Source organism: Helianthus annuus, chromosome 14 (assembly GCF_002127325.2).
Source record: "Helianthus annuus cultivar XRQ/B chromosome 14, HanXRQr2.0-SUNRISE, whole genome shotgun sequence".
In the NCBI taxonomy this organism is placed as follows: Eukaryota; Viridiplantae; Streptophyta; class Magnoliopsida; order Asterales; family Asteraceae; genus Helianthus; species Helianthus annuus.
Genome location: NC_035446.2, coordinates 94,934,364 through 94,952,051, shown reverse-complemented (window position 1 = coordinate 94,952,051; position 17,688 = coordinate 94,934,364). Strand labels below are relative to the sequence as shown.

Here is a 17,688-nt window from a genome sequence, read left to right as displayed (position 1 = left end):
GTGGTTGTGAGTGGAAGTTAGAGAAAAATGTAATGATAATATTATTTAATTGAAAGGAGAGAGAAAAAGTATTTGTTTTTAGTGGAAGTATATTGATATAGGAGTTGTTTTTTAGTAGAATGTATGTATAGTTTGATGGATTGGATATGAATACTAGCATCACTACAATTGAAAGTAAAGAAATGGGAATATTGTAATTAATGAGTAAATATTATAATTTTGGTTTAAAAAAAGTCGTAAATGAAGCACAAACTTTTTGGGTGGGTCTCTTCTCATTTTTCATATTAAGTGCTACAAAAAGTAATGTGCAATTGTCCAATAATAGTTCATGAATATATCGATACATAAGTTATGCAAGACTTTTATATCATTATTCAACACACACAAAAAGATGATGCAAGAATAAATTTTTAAACTTTTTTTCTACAGAAAATCATCTTTTTACATTAACCCTCCATGATATATTTTAATCCGACCTATCACTTCTTCCCTTGAATAATTTCGCTTTGCTAAGGGTGCGTTTGGCTCACGGAATGATTTGAAATTGGAATTGGAATTTGTATAGGAATTAGAATTTGAAGGAATTGAATTTGGAATTTAAACATTCGAATTGGAATTGGAAATTGTTGGAATTGGAATCTCAATTCCATTTTTGTTGAGTTAGATTGTCAAATGAATTGGAATCCATCACCCCGGCACCCACAACCACCAGTTCGGGTCGAAATGGTACGGGTTAAAACAGTTCGCGTCGAAACGGTTCAGGTCAAAGCGGTTCGATTCTAAACGGTATTGGTCGAAACGGTATGTGTCGAAACGGTTCACGTCGAAACGGTTCGATTCGAAACGGTACGGGTGGAAACGGTTCGCGTCAGAACGATTCGATTCGAAAAGGTTTGGGTCGAAAAGGTACGGGTCAAAACGGTTCGATTCGAAACGGTTTGTGTCAAAACGGTACGGGTCGAAACCAATATGGGTTGAAATGGTACGGGTTGAAACAATGCGGGTCGAAATGGTCGAAGATTCCAATGGATTTACTTTAAATCCTTCACATATAGGAAGGATTTTGAATTCCTTTAGTTAAAGGAATTTGAAGGAATTCATGTCTAATTCCAATTCCAATTCCATTGTCAACCAAACACATGCATATTAGAATTGAGATTCCAATTCCATCAAATTCTGTGAACCAAACATCTTAAGAGATGGAATTTAAATTCCAATTTCCTTAAATTTCATTGAATTCCTGCGAACCAAACGCCCCCTAAGTGTGTGGCTCTGATTAGGATCTTCTTAGTTCTTAGAACAAAGACAACAGCAAAATATTGTAGTAGTTGAGTATGGTAGATGTGTGTCTTGTCATACGTTTTTGTTGCATGTGTAGATGACAAAGTACCTATATTAACCAAGTTTTCTTTGTAAACTAGTAAACCCTAAAAATTTAAAGAAAATCGTAAATTCGTTAATACTAATATTTTATGGAAATGATTATGTTTGATTTTTGGGTAAGACAAGTCTTCAACATTCTTAAATTGATGAGTTTTACATGTTTGCATTCTAGTTATTTAAGTTGTGTTTGCTGAAAGAAAATGAATTTTTGCATTGATTCATTGTTTTACCAACTTGTAGCCTATAGACCAACTTTTACCAACTTGCATTGATTCATTGTTTGATGCAAACTTATAACTTTGACCAAATATCTTATAAGTTTGTATCAACTGGTATCACAATATTACGCACCGTTATAATTCGCGCGTTAGAATACATTGTTTGCAAACTTAGAAATAATGTAAGCCTACTTTTTTTCAAAAACATATAGAGAAATGATGTAGAATTATATATAATACAATTTTGGATTTTTATCTAATTTGTCCAAAGATAATTTATATTAAAATATTATTGAAAATTGACATGAGTCGATGGAAATAATCTCCATTCTCCAGTTACTTTTTTCATGTTTTGTACTTCTCATCAATTATTTGATGCAATCAATTGTTAAAAATACTATAATCTTCCATTGGAGGTTGGGCTTGACCAATTGGCAACTGGCCTAGCTATATCCACTTGAGAAAAACCACAAGCGGTTAAGTTACCACAAATAGAAACAGTTTATAGTACACTAACTTTATAATATGATTGATTAAAAGAACCTTTCCTTTTTAACTAACTTCAATGATTAAACACCAATTGTGTTTTAGGAGAATTGTAGGTATAATAAAGTTGATATAATCCAAACCATAACGATTTTGTAAGGCTACCAAAATAACTTATTTTTTCTTATCCATATCTAGATTAAGTTTTTGAGATACCAAACACCAGATTTGGAATTATCTTAGTAACATTGTTGCGGTCAGGGGCACAACTTAAGAGGGGCCGGGGGGCGCTTGACCCCCCGAACTTTTCGCTCAGTAGTGTTATATATGTAGTTTTCGTATAGAAATTTTTGGGTATATACGTTTTCGACCCCCTGGCTCTACAGAAATTTTTTGGTATATACGTTTTCGACCCCCCGTCTTCATTGTCAAGCTTCGCCACTGGTTGCGGTAATCGTTTTTTTATAGAATGTCGCACACTCACTAATTTACATCACCTAAAATTTACTTAATTACCTATAATAGGGTTTCAACTCTTACCATTTTGAAAGGAATTCACCAATGTCATTGGATCATAGCCTATGTACATTTTCGCGTAGTGACAATAAGCTCACATCAAACGTCATTGTTATAAAAAATAAAAAAATAAAGTAGTTGTTGATTACCTAATATCTTTAATTAATAAATAATAAATTAACATTAATTAAGATTAATATATTAAATTATGTAAACAACTTGAAAATGGAAAAAAAAAAAAAAACAAAATCCATATAAACAATGTTATTTGGCAGTCACCCAACCAATTGCTTTCTTCAATCTTCCCTTCACCTTCAAGAATCTCCAACTGTATCCATACGGCACTTGCAATTGGATTTTGATTTATATATCAGACTGTTAACTGGTACTATTCATTTAACTCACTCTCTTGATCTGTTACTTTCTTGGAATATTCACTATGTTTAATTTTTATAATTCTAAAGATTCCCCTCAGAATCAACTCACTACAAGAAAACTAGACTTTCACTGACGGAAATTATTCCGTTAGAAAATTACCCATCGATCATAGACGGTACGGTCAAAACCTACTTTGTATTTTTTTTTTCTAAATTTAATTTGTCGTCGGTTGGTGATCTGTTAGAAATATCCAACCGTACCGACAGAGCTTCACCGATGGGTTCCCGTTGGTGATAGTTTTCCAACGGTAACGTTGTTGTTGGTAAAACCCCAGTTTTCTTTTCTTGTAGTGAATATTTGCTATTTAAGATAAGTTGATAACTATTTAACTTTGATGGTTTTTCTAATATTAGTGTTTGATCTTGTTCTGCTTGGAATAATGTTCTTGATGATCTAACAGGTTTAAGTTTGCGGAAATCGGTCATTTTGGTGGAGAAAGAAGTAGAATCTGATCTGGGTTATAGTTATGACTATGAATTCTGTTTATTACAAAGAACATGATGATGACAAGGATTGGAATCAGATGGGTTCGGGTCCGTGGTGGAGTAGTGAGCTTGTGACTCGGTCAGCTCCTGAAGAATCAATCCTGGTGAAATCTTCAACAAAGGATGATGTTACAGCTAAACTACCAAATCATGATTCAGACCAAGTTTTTGATAAGAGGGATATAACTCAGTTCAATATTATTGGTGGTAATGTTCTAATTTCTTTAAGTTTACCAATTTTTCTAGTTTAATATGTATCTCCAAGTTTAAGTTGTTAAGATAGTAATTTGGCATTCACATATTTAGTGTGAAATGTTGTGCATGTCTTGGTTTTAAAAAGCGCGAGTCATCCCGAGGCGTTTAAGCCCAAAAGCCGAGACGTGAAGCTTTGTTCTATGTACAACCAAATAAGTTTTATCTACAATTTTTTATTTGTTTTACATATCAACCTTTTTTTATCAAGTAAACAATTCGTGCTCTCTTCATCCTTTTGGTCGGTTTTACATATCAACCTCCTCCAGACCGTGATTATGACCAACGTTGACCCTAATTCATCAAGAAGCACCACCTCAACTCTCAAGACCTGAAGCGTAATTCTGATCGCTTAAGCGCGCTTTTTAAAACCATGTTGCATGCTTCTATCAAGTTAAAGATTGTATTAGAGTGAGACAGGACTTGTTAGGAAAACTTGATTAATTTTTCATTTTATTCAGATGACAGCAAAGATTTATCCAACAAAAGAAAATCTACTAAAATTCAGGCAGCTCTTTCAATGCAATCTGACCAAAGTTATGTTGAGCTTGGATTTGGTCAGCCAACCATGGTACAACTTTTTAGTCATCAAACATTATCTTGTAGACAATTTTGAACTTTAATCTTTATATAAAGTTGATTTATATTATCTCTTTTTATCAATGGTGAAAGGTATGTGGCAGATACCCTTTTGAAGATCAATGTTATGGATTGTTCTCAGCTTATGGACCTCAAATCAAGGTGCTGTTTCATCTCTTTATACTAATCTGTTTACTGTTTACCTGTTTCCCTATGTATGAGAATAATTTTTGAGATACTCTTATGAAAAAAAAAAAAAAAAGATATCTTTTGTAAAGTAATTAATTCGCCGGCACTTTGACTAATTTATGTTTATTCTATTTGGATGAACAAGCTTAGTTGGGAATCTGATTCATGTTTTAGTACTTCTGATATGTTGACACCTGCAATCTTTTGAAGATGGTCTGTTTCACAATGATTCAGGGTCGGATCATGTTGCCGTTTAACTTGGGCAGTGATGATGGACCGCTATATGTGAATGCGAAGCAATATCATGGAATTATAAGGCGTAGAAGATCGCGTGCTAAGGCGGAAATGGCAAATAAAGCTCTAAAAAGCCGAAAGGTATGTTTATATGTAGCGGTTTCTTTATCTTCAGGACCAAGGACCAAACCGTACACAGCCTTATTTCGGTTTATCGGGTTGGTCTAGGTCAGTTTCTTGGCCCAACCCAGATCTTACTCACCCTTATTAATATGAGCAATTGATTTCAGTTCATTATTATAGGTGTTGTTGGAATGTCTGTTATTACCAAAATCAATATGGTGCCTGTCAAACATGCTTTTAGAATAATTAGAGATTAAGCAACAACACTAATTATATATGGTAACAATTTTTTTTGAATGGCGAATTTCTTGTGTTAAGCTACCGCACTCCCAAATTGGACTGTCCCGTTGCCCCACTCCAGCCAGACTATGTTGTCTTAACCGGGCTTATGTTGGCTTCAGAGTTTGGCTTGGGTGTTCCCCCGGGAAACCATACCGCCGACTGCCACTTGACAGACGTTGTGCCACCACAAGAGCTTAACACTCTCTAACGTAACACACGGTGGGCCGAAAACCCGAGTGGGCTCAAAATAGAACCTGACACCTCTGCAAGGAGACTAGACTTTATCCGTCATTGTCTAATCCACTAAAGTGACACAAGTGGGGTGTTTCGTACACATATATTTTTGTGTAATTAAAATTTTATCTAATGAATCAGATTTTAAAAAATGAGGATTTGAAGGAACTGAACTTTTTAGAAAAACATTTTTTTTCTCCTTTAGATTTATCATGTGTTATAATTAAATGCATTAGATTTATCATGGATATTAATGGATTATTAAAATTCAATTTCCCTTTTTTTTCTTCTTAAAATTAGTGTTTGTTTGATAGTAAAATCCCCATAAACTCATATGCACCCAATTCAATGTACTTAAAATTCTTAGGTATGTTAGTCATTTCATATAGTTTTTTCTGGATATAGTTAATGTTAATAGAGCTTTCCTTAATTTACTTTCTAGAGCAAATATCTCATGTAAACATGTGCTATTGGTTTTTGTATGCAGCCATATTTGCACCTTTCACGTCATCTCCATGCAATGCGCCGACCAAGAGGGAACGGTGGCCGGTTCCTGAACAGCAAAAAGATTGGAAACTGCAAAGATGAAAACACGGATCTGAAAAAACACAACCCTTCACCGGATTCTCCAAATTTCACTATTTTGTTGTCGGGTCATAACAACTTGAACTCTCCACAAGAATCAAATAGTAACGGGTCCCACATTCCTCGATCGGAGGTGACTAGTATGTTCTCAATAGGAGATTGTAAGCACTTCCCAATCGGGAACCTTTCGATGGTCTCTTTGTCAGATATGATGTCTGGAAACAATACTGGACATGGTTTTAGCATGCACGGAAAATGGGTTGAAACCGCAGGTAATGCTGGTGTTGGTGTTGGTGTTGGTGGTAGCCGTTTCAACTTTGCAGTGTAATGTTGATTGGGTCCAGTGTGTTGTGCCACTGACATACTGGACCTGACATCCTGGCAGCCAAATGAAATGATCGTTTGGCTGTTTTTGGCAACTCATCCTTGGCTTTGTGTGTTAAGGTTGTCTCTGACCTCTTTCTACTTGCATTTGCTTGTTTTAAGAGTTGTTATGAGGTGCTAATAATAGCCTTAATGCATGTGAAAAAAGAAAATATATTGTGTTTGTTTCACCTCTACTTAAGTGTTGTTGTTTCAAATAAATCTTTGTATGTGTTTTCTGTAGTCTTGTGAATATAGCTTTCTTGTTGTGTGCCTTTTAATTCAAAACTTTTGAATAATGGAATCTTGTTGGTGCCTCTAGAAAACTCCAATATATAGCTTCTTACTACTATAAGGACATATAAATTTATCAGGCAGATTTCTTTCAAAAGAAAAAATAAACAGTTGTTTCTGGTGACTTTTTATTTAGAGTAAATTTCAAAGTTCGTCCTTTATGTATGTCATATATTACAAAGTATGTCCTTTATCTTTAATAAGCTCAGAAAACATCCTTAATGTTTGAAAAACCAATCAAGTTATGTCCTTTACCCTAAACCTAGTTTGTTTTCCCAGTTAAGTCAGGTCACGTGAGAAGCACATGAGGGCATTAATGTCATTATACCTATCAATTACAGTGACCCTAAACCCCACCATCATCTTCTCCATCTTTCAATCACCTGCACATCAACATACCCCCTTCTTCTCTCTATCTAACAATCCTACCACCACCACAACCTACCTGCCGCCACCTCCCCCCACCACAACCCACCTGTCAAACCGAGTTATACCAAACCCGAATTCTGAGTTGTATGAATCCGAACTTAAGGACGACTGTTGTTAACCCGAAACTGACCACACCACTGCCTTCACTTGCCGGCCGGACTGAAGCCGCCGGAAACGGTGTTTTACCACCACCATCATCATCATCTGTCTTCAACATCAACATCATCCACCTTCACCGACCCCTCCTGAACAACACGAAACAGCCAAAAAAAAGAAAAACAAAAAGATTTGGGGATCTAAAGGATCTGAGATGATGAACTTAGGAGTCAAAATCTTACCGGTGTTCTTGTCGGGAAAGCGGCTCCGCCTCCTGATTAGCGTCGCAACCCACAGCCGCCGCCATGAGCAGCGGCGCCGTCGGAACTCCTCACCTCTTGTCTGAAATTGACGGAGCAGAGGGAAGAGGGTGGTTCGTCTGCTGGTGGGTGTTGTCGGAGAGGGGAGCCGGTCGGAACTCCTCACCTCTTGTCGTCTGCCAAAGGAAATTGAGAGGTAGAGGGTAAGGCAGAGGGGTGTATCATATGTATGTGTGTTTGTATGTGAAGAAAATGAGGTATCAGGATCTTACATCTGCATTTTTGTTTTGTGAGATTGGATTTAGGATAAGTTTTGAATATTTTTTTTCTTTGTGTTTTGAAGATCTGGGTTTTGTTTGAAGTTTTGAAGATATAATGTGCAGTTTTGAAGATATAATGTGCAGATTATGAAGATTTGAATTTTTTATAATTTTATTTTTCTAGTATTAAGGTAAAGACCAATATACCCTCATGTGCTTCTCACGTGACCTGATTTAACTGGGAAAACAAACTAGGTTTAGGGTAAAGGACATAACCTGATTGGTTTTTCAAACATTAAGGATGTTTTCTGAGCTTATTAAAGATAAAGGACATACTTTGATATATTAGACATACATAAAGGACGAACTTTGAAATTTACTCTTTTATTTATGGAAAAACTAATAAAAACTGGTTAGAAATAATGAACCACATTACAAGAAACAGCCGCATAAGCGGCGACATCAATAGCGACAGCATAGCTAATGTCGTTGCTAATAATGTGAATCCAGATCGTGCGTCCAAGGGCGTAATCTGACGATTCATATAATGATAGATCCAAGGGCGTGTGTTTTATCATACTAAAATCATTAGCGGCAATTTTATGGATCACTAGTGGCGAGCTTCTTCGCCACTAAAACACGGATTCTTTGTAGTGCCATTTCTATTTGAGCCAGCCTATTAGGCTATAGGGTGTGGGGATCATGGTTGGGACATGATTTGCCACCTAGGAACATGAATGGAAGGCTACACCACCCCCTTGATTGATCCACCATGGTGTGCATGAATTAAACCATGGCAACCATGGTCCTCCTTTCCATTTTTCAACAAATCATTTCCTTTTTGTTTAGACAAAGATAATAAATAAGAGGCTAATTGTTTGGGTCATAACTATACCCTTAGGGTAGTGGTTTTGAATGGTGGATTAAAGATAAGTTACATGGTACTAACATGGATGGTCATGGTGGTCATGAGGGTCATGACCACACCCTATAGCCTTACCTGATTGGATAAACGAATCATTTCTATTTTAGGAAATGACTACCTTGTTTACATGTTTAATATATATAGATAAAATTATATTGTCTTTTACTCTGTTAATACTTGATAATATATTTTTTTTGCTTTTCCCGTTGAAAAAAGAAAAAATATAAAAATGCTAAAGTATAAATTGATCCATATATGTTAAATATAAAAGTAATAACAATGATAAGTGTGGTTCCATATATAATCGGGTTCTAGTTACTAGTTAAAGTCGTGGTTATTGGACTGCAGGCCAGGTTTTATTACATGATATATATTGTCTGGTTTTTTTATAAGGAAGCGAGTTCCATACTTCCATTAATATATCAACCATAGTTTCACAACCGGGTTATACTGACTCCATGTAATAAGGTTAGGTGAATATTAGAGTTATGTTAAACATGTAAATTGGATTATAATAAGTAATAAACTAATAACCCACATATAATATAGTTTTGTAATAATATAGTCCTAACTATAAAATCCTATAATAGTAATTAATTGTAATGATCAACCACTTATAAGGTATCATAACTTCTATTTTTCATGTAAAATATTGACACAAAGTTTGAAACGAAAGAAGAATCTCGGAATCTTTATGGTATGGATACAAGAATCCGAACCATATATATAGTCTAGTCATATTCTATTGAGTGAAATGATTTATTATTATCACACTTGTTCAATCATTTTAAAATCTAATAAAACGAATAATTGACCTTTTCAAAAGTTTATAAATTTGGTAGAACACGTCATAACATCAACTCAAACTACCTCTCTTTATAAATGTATATATTAACCTTTCAAAGTTGGCAATTAAGTCACAAATAAATTATAAATGAAGGGTGAGGATCAAAAAGTTTATTTTGGCTAGAAAGAATAGCAAGCAATAGGATTATGACATGTGTCAAAATTTAAAATAAAGAGTAATAGTATTTTTCGTCAATCATATCCTTTCTTCTTCCTTCTTCTCCCCAATAACTTCAAAACTCACCATCTTCAACCATTTCTTCACTTTCTATCTTAATAATCACAACATTATAGTGCGATTTTCATCACCAATCAATGATTCAAACACCCGATCAACGTGTTCTTTAACTTTTTTAAAGAAACGCAATTTAATTTCATAAAATATCTCATTTTTTTCATGTGATTTTGAAGCAAATAACTCGATTCGTTCGATTCGATCGCTGATAAGTGTTTCTAACATTCAAATTTCGTCAATCGATGAAGAAATCTGAAGAAATCGGCTTCGATCTATGTAAGATTTTTTTGAATTGCATTTTTACGATCTGGGTTTTTTTCGATTAAATTGCTTTAATAAAAATGCATCAGAAAATTTAATTTTCCAGAAATTGCCTCATTTCGAAGAAAGTAATTCGTAGACAGTTTTTGATTTGCTACTCTCTGGTTCAGACAATTCACAGACAATTTTATGTATCCATTGCATTTTAGAAATAAGAGAGTTTTATGTGTCCATTGCGTTTTATAAATAAGAGAGTTTTATGTGTTTTCTGGCCATTGCGTTTTAGAAAAAAAAAACACACATTTTTGAAGTGTTTTAGTTCATTGTGTTTTAGTTAAACACATTTTTATGTGTTTTCAGTCCATTGCGTTTTAGAAAATACACTCTTTTTTGTGTTTTTAGGCGATTGCGTTTTAGAAATAAGACATTTTTATGTGTTTTTTTGGCTATTGCGTTTTAGAAAAACACATTTTTGAAGTGTTTTTAGTTATTGCGTTTTAGGTAAAACACATTTTTAGGTGTTTTCAGTCCATTGCGTTTTAGAAAAAGACATTTTTAAGTGTTTTCTGACCATTTCGTTTTAGAAATAAGACATTTCTTTGTGTTTTTGGTGCTTTGCATTTTAGGTAAAACACATTTTTATGTGTTTTCAGTCCATTGCGTTTTACAAAGTACACATTCTTTTGTGTTTTTAGGCTATTGCGTTTTAGAATAAGACATTTTTTGTGTTTTCTGGCCATTGCGTTTTACAAAAAAGACATTTCTTTGTGTTTTTAGTGCATTGCATTTTAGAAAAATGTCATTTTTTAGGTTTTATTTTCCATTGCGTTTTACGCAACTGGGTTTTTTCCATTGCGTTTTACGCAACTGGGTTTTCAAAAAAAATTCAAAAATATAGCAATAGTATACTCGTTTTAAAGATAAAAAAACGCTCGTTTTTTTGGTGCAATTTTTATAAAAAAATAATGTCGTATGAAAGAGTTATTAACGTTTAAAAAATGAGGGGGAATTGGAAGAGAGAAACTATTGCCTGGATTGACTAGAATGCCCCTAACAAACTCACACGCCTCCAATTTTTTCCTCCAATTTCATTTATTTAATTTTAGCCGTTGATTAAATAAATAAATGATCAAGATTACTTTCTAGGTTTCCTCTCCAAATAAACGTCCTATTATATCCTAACCGTATAAATTTTGAGGCTAAAAAACTTTAAAAAGATGAACCTTTTTTTTTATTTTTTCTAATACATGCGCTTTGTAAAAATCTATGTATATCTATATATCTATATAATACATTTCCAATGGACACAAAGGTAATTTAACATATCTTTTTTAAGATTTTTTTAAGATGGCAGACTAATAGTCTTAAATAAAACCTATATTCTTATATTTTTCTTCTCATTTTATCCTCCTCTTCACCTGAATCGTTCTCTTTCAACCACAACTCATCACGTTGTTGAACATCAAGCGCCTGCACATTTATATAATATGAAAGAACAATGTCGGTGCACAGGTGAAAGTACAATCTTACCCCTTTCAAACAAAGTACAATGTTACCCCTTTCACTACATCTCAAACAAAGCCTACCTGATCTCCTGCCAACACAGCCGCTCCACTCCCTCACTCCCACATCTCCGGCTCTTGGATTCCCGACGACACCCACCAGCCGAACACCACCCCCCTGTCAGTTGCAGAGCCGACCGCCACCATCGGGTGGTGGTGAGTGACGTTTGGACCCAGAAGTGAGAGAGATCAGAGAGAAAGAGGAGAGCCGACGTTGTTCGAGCGGCGACAAGGCTGAGAAGAGAGAGAGAGAGGCATATGGACGAGAGAGAAAGAAGGGTGGCGGCAGCACCGCCGTATACGTCGGTGGCCGGCGGCGGTTCGGAATGATTTTCTGGCGACCCGCCAGAGAAGATGATGGTGGCGGCGGTTTTGTTTCTCCTGACAGCTTCACGGTAAACCCCGTTTCCTTTTTTTATATCTTTTCGCTTCCTGTCGGTTTTGTTGTCCGATGATGATGATAGTGGTATTATTTTGAAGATGAGAGGTTGAAAGGGACTGATGGTGCGTTGATTTGTGTGGTTGTTTCGAGCTCGGGTCAGGTTAAGGATCAAGGTCAGCCGCGGTTCAGGAGTTTCGGTTCACCCATGGGTTTGTTCGGGTCAGATCTGGTCAAGCCTTGGATGGTCAGCTTTGGATCAAAGTCAGTGGGTTCGGGTCGGATCTAGAGATGTTTGGGTCAAGCTCTGAATTTTTGGGTTTTGGTTGACTCGGTCAAACACTCAAGAGGACTAACCAGCTGGACCTCAGTCTGCAGCCAATATATTCATGCTACTAGAGGTTTATATTTATGCTGTTCTTGGTGTTTTTGGATCTCTTTGGTGTTTTTATATAATGGAAGTTTATAAGGTATCATCTTGCATTTTGTAGGCTTCATGATTTGTCCTCGGCTCTCGAGCAACCACAACAGTATTAATTACAGTTAGTTGTACGTGATGACGATCAGAAGCGGAGCATGAACGAAAACGCGGTGGGGGCCGGACTCTCAAAATCCTAAAGACGGTATGAAGGTTATGGATTCATCGGAACGAAAAAGTCATCAACAGAACAAAAACATCGGTGTTCAAGGTAGTGGAGGACATAAAAGAAATAACGTTTTGGTGGGTGACGAAGTGGTCAAGGCTTCAAGGGAATCACTTTGCAAAAGGGGTGTTCATTTACTGGTATTCCTTTTTGATTTGTAATATGTTTCACTGGTAGTTTTTGTTGTACTGTGTCCCTCCTTTTAGCTTCTTGCCGATAGAGGTGTAGTATGTCTTTTTGGTTTACAATAAAGTGCTTTGGTAGACATTCAAAAGATAAATAAAAATGTAATCCTAATTTTAGACATTTTTTTTTTGTTCTAATGCTGGATCCTTTAGCGAATGCATTTGATTCTTGAAATATTTGTGCCATGTGATCTTTGACACTTTGATTAAAATTTTTATGTTACATTTTAGTGAGAAATATGATATCCACATTTTTTATGTTACATTGAATGCCTCTTCGTGTGATTTACTTTGCTTTGACAAAGTGATTGGGCAATATACTCATGCTATGATGCTAGGAGATGGTCGCCTAATATCACATGGCAACCAGTAGGTTTGTAATCTGTTTTGGGTTTGTTTTCCTCTAGGTGAAATGCTCTAAAGGAACCACAAAACTCCACCAAATGTAAGTTATTTAATTATGTTTCAGATTTGTAGAATTGATAGATGTAAACTGATTATACCAATCTATTACTGACTTGGTTATTAGTTGCTAAATCATGCCAACATAATTTGAAATTAGTAGTCGATTAGTTGTTTTTATTCCTTTGTTTGTTATTTTTTTGGGCTTTTCAAATTAACTTTAGTTTGTATTATTGTGTATTGAATCAGCTTGCAAAGCTAGGATGGGATCGCAGGTGTCACTTCAAGGTATTTTTTGGTTTATTTCATTCAAAGGTGAATTCACACGTCACGCGTGGCGTGCCACACATGAATGTCATCATCGTCACGCGTGTGACTTGATGTCGTCGCCGCAACGCGCGGCGCGGGTAAAAAACTAGTTGAATATGGAATCAAAAGGTTATGGTGTTTAATGCTTCACCGGTTTGACTTCTCGGCAATCATTATAGTCAGTTTACACACACAAATGCCGTCTGATCACAACCCAACCCTACTGCATATAAATCCCAAATCAATCAGTCAATTCTCCAAATTAGGGCATTCAAATCTCAGATTTAAAGGTAACAATCACTCTAGGTTTACGGATCACACGATTATACATTTGAATTGTGAGTTACATGATCTGTTTAATTGTTTGATTGATTAATTAGGTTAAAAAACGGTTGAACAAGATGTTGACGAAGCTTGAGACGAAGAGTGATCGAGTGAAAGGTTTGAGTTTCGACAGCAAGAGGTTGTGGATCTTGGCGAGTCTTCACAGTGGTGTGATTCAGCTATGGGATTACCGGATGGGGGTTTGATGAACATGATCATCCTGGTTCGTGGCGTGCCCTCAGACGCAACCGCTTTTTTGTTTCAGGAGGTTTGTTATGTTATGTTTGGATTGTGTTCAGATGTATGGAATGGTTGTGGATTTTAGGGATTTTTTTTACAGGTGACTAAAAGTCATGACTTTTTAAATCTAAAAAACATTGGGTACTTGTGAATGGGTTGTGTTTTATCTCAAACTGGTCAAATAAAAATAAAGATGGTATAGTTTCAGTTTTATAGTTTGATTTTTTTATTATCAAATTTGGCTGGGTTTATAATCTGTATCGTTTTTGGCCCTGTCCAACCGACCCATGTTCAAAGAATTGTGTAATAGATGAGCATACTGAAGATGAAATATAACTTCTTAATCATGTCTCACACATTATTAAGTCACTAAATAAATCCAAAAGATTTGTACAAACAGCGTAATGGTTCGACCCGTCCGACCCAAGTTCAAAGAATGGTGTAAAAGATGGGGGATATAACTTTATTATTCGTGTCTCATACACTATAAAGTTGTAAAAAATCAAGAACTTTTGGACAAACTATGTTTTGGGTCGAATCGACTCGGTCATGTTCAGAGAATGGTGTAAAAGATGAGCATATTGAGGGTGGAATAGTGGTCCTATGAGAAGTTATAAAAAGGAGGATGTGGGTTTCATGGACATGCAAAGCTTTTAGCTGTATATAGCTTTTGTTTTTGTTATAGATTTACAGGAGCTGGATTGTGACCAGACCATAAGCTTCGAAGAGCATGTGGGTTTGATGGACTTATGTCTTTATTCCCTATAACGGCACGTATGATGACCTGGTCGCTGAAGTTCATAACAAGGTATAATATTTTTTTTCCTAAGCTTTATATTTGCATAATATATTAAGGGTGTAGGTCTAATCGGGTTGTTCATGGGTCACGGGTCAGCTGTGGATAGTTTGGAATGGGTCAACAGTTATTTAGTCACAGGTTCATTGAATGGTTGTTATGGGATTCCGTTACCACAGCTCATTGAATGAGGTTATGAACCTCAAGTTTCGACATTATGATCTAATTATAGATTTCCGTTACCACAGCTCATTGCAGTGGCGGAGTATTATGGGTGCCCGGGGGTGCACCCGCCCACCCCAATGTTTCGGTTAGAAGTGTATAAGTTCTGATTTTTCGTCCGAAAATTTTAAAATTATATAGGATCGCCCCCTCGATTATTTTTCCTAAATTGTATATCCTAAATATTTATAAACTTTGTATATAAATGATGGGTAGTTTGGTAAATATACACTTTGTTTTATTTGGAACTATTATTATTTAACCCGACTTGAATCGAATAGCCAACCCGACCCGACCCAAAACATAACGATAGGGAAAAAAATTTTGGGTCCCATCACTTTACGCCCCCTCGAAACTTTTGGTCAAGCTCCGCCACTGGCTCATTGAATGGTTGTTATGGGGTTCCGCGGGTTCACTACAAGGGACGGCAAGGCGATTTTTACATTCTGGTGAGTTTCGACTCTTGACTTTGACATCATGAACCACTCAGTTTGTAGTTGAATAATTGGTATTTATAATTATTTATGGTTTTATATGGTCAAAGTTTTCTGAAACCAACCGTCGGTTCATGAGCAAACCGAAAAAAGAAAAGAAACCGAAACCGAAACCAAAACCAAAACCGAAAACCGAAATACGGAATCAAGTCTCACCTCTGCCTGAGCTCATTGCGGAGCCCACGAGTGCCAGGTCAATATCGTTTGTCAGGACCCACGAGTATTTAGCTCCGGAGATGATCAAAGGCGAAGGTCATGGCAGCGCGGTTGACTGGTGGACGTTCGGGATATTTCTTTACGAGCTTTTGTTCGGGAAAACTCCGTTCAAGGGGAACGGTAACCGGGCCACTTTGTTTAACGTTGTCGGGCAACCGTTGAGATTTCCCGATCGCCTTCGGTTAGTTTTGCGGCGAGGGATTTGATCACGGGGTTACTTTTGAAAGAGCCGCAACATCGACTGGCGTATAAACGAGGGGCAACTAAGATCAAACAGCACCCGTTTTTTCAGAGTGTGAACTGGGCGCTGATCCGCTGCGCTACTCCGCCGGATGTACCGAAACCGGCGTCGGAAATGGTGGTGGTAGATGTGAAACCTTCCGGTAACTACTTAGAGATTGATTTCTTTTAGTGTTGCCTGTCAATGGATTCTACTAAATTTCAAAGGAACTTGAACCTGTGTTTTTCTTTTTTCTTATGTTTATGGTGGCTTCTAATTGCCTTGTTTCAATTAATTTATTACTGTTTAACAAAATCCTAATAATGCCAATATTTTTCTTTTTATATTGTGTTATTTTATATTTTTTTAGCTATAATACAACTATATATAGTTATATACTTATGAACCCAAACACTACTTTTACATTTTTATTTATATTTGTTAATTTCAAAAGCATCAATCGTAACACATCACATGGTTTTTGATTTGTTACACCAGCTCTGATCATCTGTTGCTTCTTTTTGTAACCGCGTGACTCGTGTTGTAGGAGCATAATAATTCTTCACATTTTGATGTGATCCAGAATGATGGAATTAATGCTTTAATTTCCTGAATAAGATTGTGAAATCAAGCCTCTTGTTATAGTCGCTTTCTTTGTATTTCTCAATGATTATCATAATTTGTTTAATGGTTGAAAAGAATCACTTAACTGGGCCCTTTTATCCATACAATACCAGTAATTTAATAACAAGCTAAAATATTATGTTTTTATAAGATTGACAGTTATAATCTGGATGAAGGAACTTTTTTAAAGCATAAGTTAAAGAAAATGTCATGTTAGATTAACCACTATAACTACTTTTAAATAGAAAATCACAAAAATCATATGTTTACTTGATGTTTTAAGTATTTGTCTTTACACCCAAATGTATACCATTGTAAATTGTCGACCCGCCGCAACGCGCGGGCTCCCCACTAGTAAAAAGATAATAACCATTGTTATAATTTATAAAGGCAACGATTGATGAATTCAATTTAATATTTTGTGGCTTTAATTAACTAGCCACCAAGCTACCTTCATAGTATTAGTAAGACTTGAAAAACCACTTGTCTTATAAGTGCCTTTTTAATTTAGTAATCCAAATTAGATAGGTTATTTTGGAATTGAATGGAATATATTGGACTTGGGATTAGTATTAAACAAGTAATAAGCAACTAAAGCACATTTTATTTTAGTTAAACAAACAAGGAATATTGTGGGAAAATTACCAAAATGGCCAAAGACCAATAATGACTTGCAAAAATAGCGAGCTCATGCCCCCTTGAAATAGGGCATCATGTGTGGGATAAGTCTTTCAAGCGAAACCCAATAAAAAATGGACACATGGCCACGGGATGCGTCCTTGGAGCGAGGCATCATGCACGGGATGCATCCGGAGAATTTCTGAAGCGTCCGACAATTTTTTCGGCAAGTTGCAGGTTTCCGGCGATGAAATCTGAAGTCGGGCCGACGGAAAGATTGTGCAGGTTTCTTGGTGAATGGGATGGGGCCGTTAAGGTCATCAATGAAGAACTATTTGAAGAAATCATCAAGGGTGAAGAGTAGAGAGTAAAGTTAGGTCGGAATCGGTGAAGAACTAGCTTCATTAACCGCTTAGAGTCGTTGATTGTGGTATGTTCTTGTCGCTGAAACTCGATTAAAAACCGTCGAAAGTGATCCAG

At 36.0% G+C, this 17,688-nt stretch overlaps 2 protein-coding genes across 10 annotated transcripts; both read left to right on the top strand.

Moving 5' to 3' along the window:
- The first annotated feature begins 2,859 nt into the window (after positions 1–2,859).
- Positions 2,860–6,684, top strand: LOC110939855 (nuclear transcription factor Y subunit A-10). 2 transcript variants are annotated; one of them, XM_022181431.2, is made up of 6 exons: positions 2,860–2,988; positions 3,442–3,733; positions 4,240–4,349; positions 4,451–4,519; positions 4,781–4,921; positions 5,907–6,684. In XM_022181431.2, the coding sequence occupies exons 2-6, from the start codon at positions 3,508–3,510 to the stop codon at positions 6,330–6,332; spliced, it is 972 nt and encodes a 323-aa protein (XP_022037123.1). In that variant the 5' UTR covers positions 2,860–2,988; positions 3,442–3,507; the 3' UTR covers positions 6,333–6,684. The 2 variants fall into 2 exon arrangements, with proteins under 2 accessions (XP_022037123.1, XP_022037124.1); XM_022181432.2 differs by lacking the exon at positions 2,860–2,988 and adding an exon at positions 3,007–3,156.
- Positions 6,685–11,456: 4,772 nt separating this feature from the next.
- On the top strand, positions 11,457–16,422 carry LOC110939856. Of its 8 annotated transcripts, none has more exons than XR_004878194.1 (7): positions 11,457–11,930; positions 12,016–12,315; positions 12,406–12,698; positions 13,151–13,188; positions 13,395–13,744; positions 13,835–15,485; positions 15,581–16,422. XR_004878194.1 is itself a non-coding variant. In XM_022181433.2 (5 exons), the coding sequence occupies exons 3-5, from the start codon at positions 12,540–12,542 to the stop codon at positions 13,982–13,984; spliced, it is 348 nt and encodes a 115-aa protein (XP_022037125.1). In that variant the 5' UTR covers positions 11,466–11,930; positions 12,016–12,315; positions 12,406–12,539; the 3' UTR covers positions 13,985–14,231. The 8 variants fall into 8 exon arrangements, 1 of the variants encoding a protein (XP_022037125.1); XR_004878196.1 differs by having other exon boundaries at positions 11,466–11,930; positions 13,395–13,433; positions 13,634–13,744; positions 13,835–16,422; XR_004878197.1 differs by having other exon boundaries at positions 11,465–11,930; positions 12,078–12,315; positions 13,835–16,422.
- The last annotated feature ends 1,266 nt before the right edge of the window (positions 16,423–17,688 follow it).

Excerpts from the sequence above, each read along its gene's own strand:
- LOC110939855 (XM_022181431.2), top strand. The coding sequence starts at position 3,508 with ATGACTATGAATTCTGTTTATTACAAAGAACATGATGATGACAAGGAT. Across the intron at positions 4,520-4,780 it reads CTTATGGACCTCAAATCAAG|GGTCGGATCATGTTGCCGTT; the intron begins GTGCTGTTTCAT and ends ACAATGATTCAG. Across the intron at positions 4,922-5,906 it reads AAGCTCTAAAAAGCCGAAAG|CCATATTTGCACCTTTCACG; the intron begins GTATGTTTATAT and ends TTTTGTATGCAG.
- LOC110939856 (XM_022181433.2), top strand. The coding sequence starts at position 12,540 with ATGAAGGTTATGGATTCATCGGAACGAAAAAGTCATCAACAGAACAAA. Across the intron at positions 12,699-13,394 it reads AAAGGGGTGTTCATTTACTG|CTTGCAAAGCTAGGATGGGA; the intron begins GTATTCCTTTTT and ends GTATTGAATCAG. Across the intron at positions 13,434-13,834 it reads ATCGCAGGTGTCACTTCAAG|GTTAAAAAACGGTTGAACAA; the intron begins GTATTTTTTGGT and ends TTGATTAATTAG.